At 39.2% G+C, this 9,045-nt stretch overlaps 1 protein-coding gene across 1 annotated transcript; it reads left to right on the forward strand.

Moving 5' to 3' along the window:
- Positions 1–1,645: 1,645 nt before the first annotated feature.
- LOC104270124 (myosin heavy chain, skeletal muscle, adult-like) lies at positions 1,646–9,041 on the forward strand (the record flags this gene model as incomplete). The annotated part of the gene is made up of 16 exons (XM_009864389.1): positions 1,646–1,831; positions 1,913–2,056; positions 2,149–2,305; positions 2,605–2,632; positions 2,730–2,844; positions 2,938–3,030; positions 4,111–4,174; positions 4,324–4,422; positions 4,523–4,626; positions 4,705–4,843; positions 5,974–6,092; positions 6,254–6,403; positions 7,074–7,244; positions 8,033–8,342; positions 8,452–8,522; positions 9,021–9,041. Coding segments are annotated over exons 1-16 (1,971 nt in total), but the record flags the coding sequence as incomplete, so codon positions are not given.
- Positions 9,042–9,045: the final 4 nt, after the last annotated feature.

Below are 9,045 nucleotides of genomic sequence, written 5' to 3' on the forward strand. Positions count from 1 at the left end.
CTCATTTCCAGAAGGGCACACAATTTCTCAGCTCAGGTTTTAAACCTGCTTTCAAGGCACCTGTACATTTTCACTCTGGATTCCTGTGCAGCAGCAAGTAGGGAATTGCCATTTCTGTTTTACAGCACCGACCAGCTGCCAGCCTGCAAGCCATCCATCTGGTGTCACAAGAGGTAAGAAACCAATTTATTAATTCTTTGAGGGCAGAGAAAGATCCTTTTGGGTGGGATTTCTGTAGAGCTGAGTGAACGGACAGTTTAACCCTGTATTTTCAGACCCAGTGTGGTCACAGTAGAAGGTTGTCAGGTGCGCAAGGCTGATAAGGATTTCAGGTTGCAATGGACCTTGAAAGATCATCTGGTCCAATCATTTAGTGGCTGTATTTGAATTCTCTGACCACCAATGACACACCAGAAAAACCCCTTGGGGACATTCTTCACTTCTGTTTACCTGACCTAAAAGGGAGCAAGACATGCTGGCTTCTCATCATTGCTGTAGAGCCGAACCAAGATGAGCTCAGATGAGCAGGAAAAAGTACAATATTCAACATTACGTCTTAAGAGCATGTGAATTAATGTATTTTTTTGTCAAAAATTTGCCATGAAATCACTAAAGAAGAGTAGAAAGAACTGTAACATGAGAAACCAAGCTCCGCTTCTCATCTCTGTGAAATGCAGCACAACCATTTGTTCCCCTGCTCTGCCTGTTCTTTACCTCACAAAAAAAAGGAAGCTGCAGCCCTCCTCTGTAAGCCGCCACCTGTTCCTGCAGAGACAAATAGAGAATTATCATGTTACATTCTCATTTTAATACAAATATAACACAATATCAAAGGCTATGTAAATATTAAGTACCTAGCTCTATGCAGGATACAGATAATTAAATGGTTTCCTAAGCTACCCACTGTTATTATCTGAGGGAAAAAGAAAAAAAATGTAATTTTTCAGAGAAATTGATAGTAGTTTTAAAATTCTGTATTTTTTTTTTTAGATTCCTGCATTCGGCTTTGAATGAAATGGAGCTATGTCAGTGTTTTGGAACAATATTACTCTTCTTTTGAAAGGCATTTCAGCCATTTATGCTGAGATTAAGAATTCACTAGAATTAATTGTATCATTTATACAATGATTCAAATATGCTAGAGACTCAAGTTGAGCCATTTATGTGCTTTAGTTGTCTGTATGGCATTCAAGGCAAGGGTGTATGAATCTTCCAATCTTTCTGAATTAATACCACTTGGGAAGAGACTGCTTTGTAATAAGTTCAAGTGAATTTAAAAAGAGTTCCTAAGTAGCAGAAAGGAATTTTGATGTTCTCAACTCCACAGTTCATTGTTTAAATACTTGACTACTGAGTGACTATGGATTAGGTCAAATGCAATTTGAGTACAGTGGACTCTAAGCCAAACAAACATCCAAAAAGTAATTTTCACAATTTCTATAAATGTTGAATCACACCAATGCAAAAATATACAGTTACTTCCAAAAAAGCTATGAATATTATCGATATCATATCTTCCTATTCTCATCCTTTCTTCTACTAAGTGCTTACTTTATGACACATTTGAACAATGTATCTGCTCTTCCACAGTGTTCTCTGCTGACGTGTCCCTCCATAAGGTGCAGCCATGTCGTCAGACTCTGAGATGGCCATCTTTGGGGAGGCAGCTCCTTACCTCCGAAAATCGGAAAAGGAGAGAATCGAGGCCCAGAACAAGCCTTTTGATGCAAAGACATCTGTCTTTGTGGTGCATCCTAAGGAATCCTTTGTGAAAGGGACAGTTCAGAGCAAAGAATCAGGGAAGGTCACTGTCAAGACTGAAAAAGGAGAGGTGAGAAACAAAGAAAGCTAAAGGACACCATTTAATTCCCACTCTGAAATTTTAGCTGACATACATAGATATCCTTGGCAGACCCTGACCGTGAAGGATGATCAGATCTTCTCCATGAACCCTCCCAAATACGATAAAATCGAGGACATGGCCATGATGACCCACCTCCACGAGCCCGCTGTGCTGTACAACCTCAAAGAGCGTTACGCAGCCTGGATGATCTACGTAAGTACCAGCAGCAGTCTTCCTCTGGGCAGCTCAGGGGAACTGCTCTGCCGGCTGAGGGGAAGCCAACGCGCTGTGTCCCTTCCTCGCAGACCTACTCGGGTCTCTTCTGCGTCACCGTCAACCCCTACAAGTGGCTGCCGGTGTACAACCCGGAGGTGGTGTTGGCCTACCGAGGCAAGAAGCGCCAGGAGGCCCCTCCACACATCTTCTCCATCTCTGACAACGCCTATCAGTTCATGCTGACTGGTGAGTGGCTCCATCTGTCTCAGAAGGATTTTACCACAAGATTCTCTGAAGGGTGACAGTTAAATTTTCATGGTTCGGATGCATACGTACTATTTTGTGGTTTATTATTTTCACACCATTTTTTCTACTATTTTAAATGGATGAATCACTTGCACTCAGCGAGGTCCTGTGCAGAATTTTGCTTGGTTGGTTGGGTTTATAAGTCAAGCTGATAGTATGGAGTTGAAAATATTAAACTTACCTGGCTACATTTCATTATTCTGTGTTGTTTTAGTACTGTATTTCTTCCTCTTTCACAGATCGTGAGAACCAGTCGATCCTGATCACGTATGTACATCCCTGCTCGGGTCCCCACAGGGCTGCCCAGTGCCAGGGAACCTCCTGTCTGACCACATGCTCTCTGCTTCTCTCTGTGCTTGGACAGCGGAGAATCCGGTGCCGGGAAGACTGTGAACACCAAGCGTGTCATCCAGTACTTTGCAACAATTGCAGCCAGCGGGGATAAAAAGAAGGAGGAGCAGACATCAGGCAAAATGCAGGTAAATTAACAGATAGTGGCTTGAGTCAATGGTTTTCTTTCTTCCTGGCATGATTTTTGCAAGTGATAACCAGGAATAATGATCATCCTGCAGGGAACGCTTGAGGATCAAATCATCAGCGCCAACCCACTGCTGGAGGCCTTTGGCAATGCCAAGACTGTGAGGAACGACAACTCCTCACGCTTTGTGAGTTGCTTAACCAAATGATTCCTGAAAAACAGTAATAGAAGTGTATGGCAGTCACTCTTTATTGTTATTCATCAATCATGTTTTCAAAAGTAAGACTGAATTTTCTTTTGATGACTTTATCATTTATCCGGAAGGTAATTCTCCAGATTTCAAAAATAATTATTCTGTGAAAAAAAATTTCTGCTTTGTATTGAGCTGCAAATTAAAATAACAAATCACATCCTCTTTCTGCTACAATGTATTGCAGTGTTAGACCATACTTTTCTTTATTTTTACACTTATTTTTTCTTTTTTGTTAAAAGACAGAAAGACTGCAAAGAAGAAAGGGATAATGGTTAGGGAAGGTGGGAAAGAGATAAAGAGTGGGACAAATAATGGAAAATAGAGGGGGAGGGAGGGAGAGAGAATAGGAGAAAGGGAGAACGGGTGAGAGAGAGAAGGCGAGAGTGAATGGGGGAGAGAGAATGGGAGAGAGCAGAAAAGAGTGAGAGAGAGAAACAGAAGGAAGGAAGGAAGGAAGGAAGGAAAGAAAGAAAGAAAGAAAGAAAGAAAGAAAGATAGAAAGAAAGGAAGAAAGAAAGAAAGAAAGAAAGAAAGAAAAAGAAAGAAAGAAAGAAATAAATCTAAAAAAAGCAATAAAGAAACAGGGGTGGGGATAGAGAGAGTTTATACTTTAAGTGTTTCCTTTATGTCAAATTTCATTAATCAGAAGTAAAATGACTTACTTGACAGCAAGACAGATTTATGTATCTGAAGTAGTTAAATGGCTGTTTCCATGTCATTAAGGTGACTGCTCTCTTTATGCAGGATATGTTAGAAGACTTTAGCTAATTATATCCACCCATTCCTTCCCATTCATGCATTCAACATACATAAAATGTACAGCTGTGTGGCTGTTGATTATTTTCATGGTCAAAAATGTAAAAGACAACTTTATGTCAATAGTGGAAATAAAACTGGTTCTCAAGAAAATACCTCTGAGTAAAGATCTTATGCTCAGTGTAGTACATGACAATATTCTTAATTTCAGAAACATTTTTATGATGTGAACCTTAAGACACCTTTATTCTTTTAAAGGGCAAATTCATCAGAATACACTTTGGTGCCACAGGAAAACTAGCTTCTGCTGATATTGAAACATGTAAGATTCTTCACTATCCATCCATTCACCCATCTATCCATACACCTTTCTACCAACCATCTATCTTGCCTTCCTTGTTTTTCTTCACATCTTCTCTCTGCTTTCACTTTTGCTGTTTCTTCTGGTTTCTTATTAAATTTTCCTTGCAGATCTGCTGGAGAAGTCCAGAGTCACTTTCCAGCTCAAGGCAGAAAGAAGCTACCACATATTCTATCAGATCATGTCCAACAAGAAGCCAGAGCTCATTGGTAGGAAGAATGACTAAACCTGGAGGAAGATTGCTGAACATCAGCTCACACTAATACTTGCTTGACCAAACTAAGCCTATATGTTCCTTCTTACTTTCAGACATGCTCCTCATCACCACAAACCCATACGACTACCAGTTTGTGAGTCAAGGTGAGATCACTGTTCCCAGCATTAATGACCAGGAGGAGCTGATGGCTACAGATGTAAGTAACAATTAAAAGTGTTTTATCTATTGTCATCTCTCCCAGACAAAGCATTTATTTTATTGTTTCTGTTGCCAGAGTGCCATAGACATCCTGGGCTTCAGCGCTGATGAGAAGACAGCCATCTACAAGCTGACAGGGGCTGTCATGCACTACGGGAACCTCAAGTTCAAGCAGAAACAGCGAGAGGAGCAGGCTGAGCCTGATGGCACAGAAGGTATCAGGGAAGTCTGTGGCTGACCTATCAGAAGTACAAATAACAATAAAATCTCAATGTTTGGAAGTCAGAGAAAGAGAACAGTGGGTTGAACTACTAGTGTAAAGATATGAAAATGCCATCCAAAATAAGCTTTTTTTTTCAATTATTACCTAATCTTTATTTGAAGTATAGATTGTATAAGTGTTCCTAGTCTTCTGGTCTACCACAGTTCTGGAGAGCACAGCCTGCTCGGTGTGCTTGTATTAAAGACCCACTGAGAAGAGAAAGATTTTTCAGCAAATATATTTCTGGTCATTTTTTTTTCAAGAAAATGTAGACATTAAATTCAGTATTAGATTTTCTCCTTCATAAATCACATGTTATTTAGGAATTTTGCTCATTTTAAAAGGCACTTTCATTTCTTTCTTGTCCTTTGGAGAGTCAAACCCATATCTGTCACTAAATAGTATTATTATTTGAACATCTAAGTGAAGCATAAGTATATCATACTAGGGAAGAAAAGACTTGGATTTCTACTTCTCAGTTGACTAATTCATCATATAAATGTTATGTAACTCATATATGGTTTAAAATTATTAAGCCCTTCCTACTTCTTCCAAAGAATGCCCTCAGACAGACAAGTTCAGGACTGAAGGATTTGATCCTGAATCAATGAAGGAAAATGCCTGCCTTTCTGCTACAACAATAAGTCTCCAGAAAGAGTCTGAATTGTGACCTCTAATTTTGGAATGCATTCCTCTTTAGGATTATATCTGCTGCCAAACCATACAGGCAACCTAAGTGCATGTTACGCTCAGGGGAACGACCAGCTACCACCGGTGTTTTGTTGCCTGGCTTATAGATAGCAATTAGCTTTGGACTGAAGTAATGACTTTCAGGGTGACTTTTTAATAAAAGCATTGTTTCTAGATTCTTCTGTGAAGATTTTTAAAGACAGAAAGAACATTTAGGTATATTTCTCTGAAAGACTTTCAAAATTACTTCTGTTTTATTGTCTGTCATACCTCCTCTGAGATCCAGTAAGCAAGGACATTCAACACTGCAGTGGCTTTAGAAAGGGTTCACCACTGAAAACCCTGCATGTCTTCTTAGTGTTAATTTTTCTGCCTCCCTGTCCTTCTACTTAGTTGCTGACAAGGCTGCCTACCTGATGGGCCTGAACTCAGCAGATCTGCTCAAAGCCCTCTGCTACCCCCGAGTCAAGGTTGGGAATGAGTATGTGACCAAGGGTCAAACCGTGCAGCAGGTAACAACCAGCTGGTGACTGGGAACCTCTGGCTTGCCCCAGATATTGTTTTTCTTCTGTTCTATTCTTCTTTATAGGTGGTGGTGTTGGGTTATGGGCTGGACTTGATGATCTCAGAGGTCTTTTCCAGCTTCCATAATTCTGTGATTCTGTAATTTTAGGTGAACAATTCAGTGGGTGCTTTGGCAAAAGCTGTTTATGAGAAGATGTTCCTGTGGATGGTTGTTCGCATCAACCAACAGCTGGATACCAAGCAGCCCAGACAGTACTTCATTGGTGTCCTGGACATTGCCGGCTTTGAGATATTTGATGTAAGAATTACATGTGTGAGGACTACTCTTGCAGGGGGAGACTGCTATATCAGAGGATTTCCAAGTAATGTTCTTCTGAAGGTTTAGTCATTTGCAATTTTCTGGAAAAATGTCCTTCATTTTCTTTTGTATCACAGAGCAAAATCCTCAGAAGTTTCATCAGTACAAGAAGAGTTATTCTATTTGAATAGAGTAGGAAATAGACTGTTATATGATGTAATATTTTAACAGTGTGAGGTTAATGCTAAAGATTAAAAATCCCTAAAAATTATTACAAAAAATTATATAAGAACATCTAGAGTAAAACTACAATGTGGAGACCTATTGACAAACGTAGGTTAAAGATGTGTAATTTTTTTAAAGAACAGAGGAATGAATAGATACATTTTTAAGCAGAGACATCAAATGTTTAAATATTGGAAACCAGGGCATATCTTCTTATCTTCTTATCTTCTTGACTGAACAAACCATACTAATGTATTTTAAGAATTTTAAGAGATTCACTAGGAGTATACTTCCACTTTTAGCAGGTGGGTATTTCTTTGGGGAGCTACATATTTGTCCTGATAATACAGTTGTTTTAACAGGGGAGATATATAAAGGGTTGAGAATGACCAAGAAATGTGCATGCAGATGATGGGTTGTTGTTGGGGTTTTTTCCACTGAACAGTTCAATAGCCTGGAGCAGCTGTGCATCAACTTCACCAACGAGAAACTGCAACAGTTCTTCAACCACCACATGTTCGTGCTGGAGCAGGAGGAGTACAAGAAGGAAGGAATTGAATGGACTTTCATTGACTTTGGGATGGACCTGGCTGCCTGCATTGAGCTCATTGAGAAGGTAAGTTTCATAATTCAAAATATCTTGTACTCTCAGGAACTCGTTACTTCATGGTTCATTTTCTGCATTCAGTTCATCTGCACTGTTGTTTATTATGCATTAATAATACTACAAAGTCCACAGATAAATATGGAAGTCATTCCTCACATACATTCTCTGTGTGAAAGGTATCCTTCCATGATTAATTAAAGGATATTTTTGTAAAAAATACTGAGCAGCGCCCAGAGTAAAATAAAAACATTTTGTTAAGGTTGTAGAACAAAGTTGTTGGACAACAGATATTTTCCTAGATGTTTCATAGTAAAGGAAGTACTGGCCAACACAGACTGACCTTCGAGTGAAAGAAACTGAAAGAGATTTCTTGTAGTTCTGTATAGTTTAGGGAGCTGATTAAAAGTACAAAATCCAAAGTAAATATATAATGAACAAATTTGTGGAAGGTGTTTTTAAATATAATCTTTCTCCTCCTGAATTTTTACCGTGATGTTTGGACATGAAAACCATTCCTGAATCACTGTGCCAAAGTATGAGTCAATAACTCACCTTATAGAAAGACATTTTCTTCATGGCAAGGATATTGGTTTAGTTTCTCAGATTCCTGTCTTTTATCTTATTCCCTGTAAGACCAAGTCACGATCATAGAATCATAGAAAGGCCTAGATTGGAAGGGACATTAGAGATCATTTAATCCAACCATCCTGCCATGGACAGGGACACCTCTCAACTAGCCCAGGTTGCTCCATATTGTTCTACAGACATTCTCTCTTCTTTATTTTATTACCTTCCAGCCCATGGGCATCTTCTCCATCCTGGAAGAGGAGTGCATGTTCCCCAAGGCAACTGATACCTCTTTCAAGAACAAGCTCTATGACCAGCACCTGGGCAAGTCCAGCAACTTCCAGAAGCCCAAACCTGCCAAAGGCAAGGCTGAGGCTCACTTCTCCCTGGTGCACTACGCTGGCACGGTGGACTACAACATCTCTGGCTGGCTGGAGAAGAACAAGGACCCTCTGAACGAAACTGTCATTGGGTTGTATCAGAAATCGTCTGTGAAGACACTGGCTTTACTTTTTGCCTCCTATGGTGGAGCAGATGCAGGTTAATTTTCTACAATTTTTTTTCCAGCATTTATGATACGTAAAGACACAACAACAAAATAAAAATTGTATTAAACAAATTCTTTTTGTTTTTGAAGAGGCTAGCGGAGGTGGTGGTGGTGGAAAGAAGGGAGGCAAGAAGAAGGGTTCTTCTTTCCAGACTGTCTCAGCTCTTTTCCGGGTAAAGTATTAATTTCATTGGCTGTAAAGTGACATGAACACAGATTCAAGCCTAAGCTATTTAAAGTCCTTTTCTAGTCATGGTCTGGGTTTTATGATGAAACAGTATTAACTGAGCAGAAGCTATTCATTGCTTTTTCCTAGTATTTATCTATTCCCATTTGGTATTGTTTTGAAACAGTCTTCAGCTGAAACCCCTGAATTTCTCTTAAAAGTTCGCTTAGATTCTTTGTGAAAAATGTTTTTCAGAATCAAGGATGTAATGTAAATATTAATCCTGTAAAAGGTTTTTGTTTAAAATTTTTATACCTTACTGTTTATTCCCTTCAGAGTAAGGTGAAAAACTTTCTTTTAATGAGAATACTGAAGTATATAGAAAGTTTGAATAAATCTAAATTTTTAGTTTGAAAGTTAGTCCTCCTAAGATACTATGGCATCTAGATACAGAGTATACAGGTATAATTTTTTTTAATCTGAACTGTGACACATGATCCCACAGGAGAACCTAAACAAGCTGATGACCA

Source organism: Apaloderma vittatum, unplaced genomic scaffold (assembly GCF_000703405.1).
Source record: "Apaloderma vittatum isolate BGI_N311 unplaced genomic scaffold, ASM70340v1 scaffold2952, whole genome shotgun sequence".
Taxonomy (NCBI): Eukaryota; Metazoa; Chordata; class Aves; order Trogoniformes; family Trogonidae; genus Apaloderma; species Apaloderma vittatum.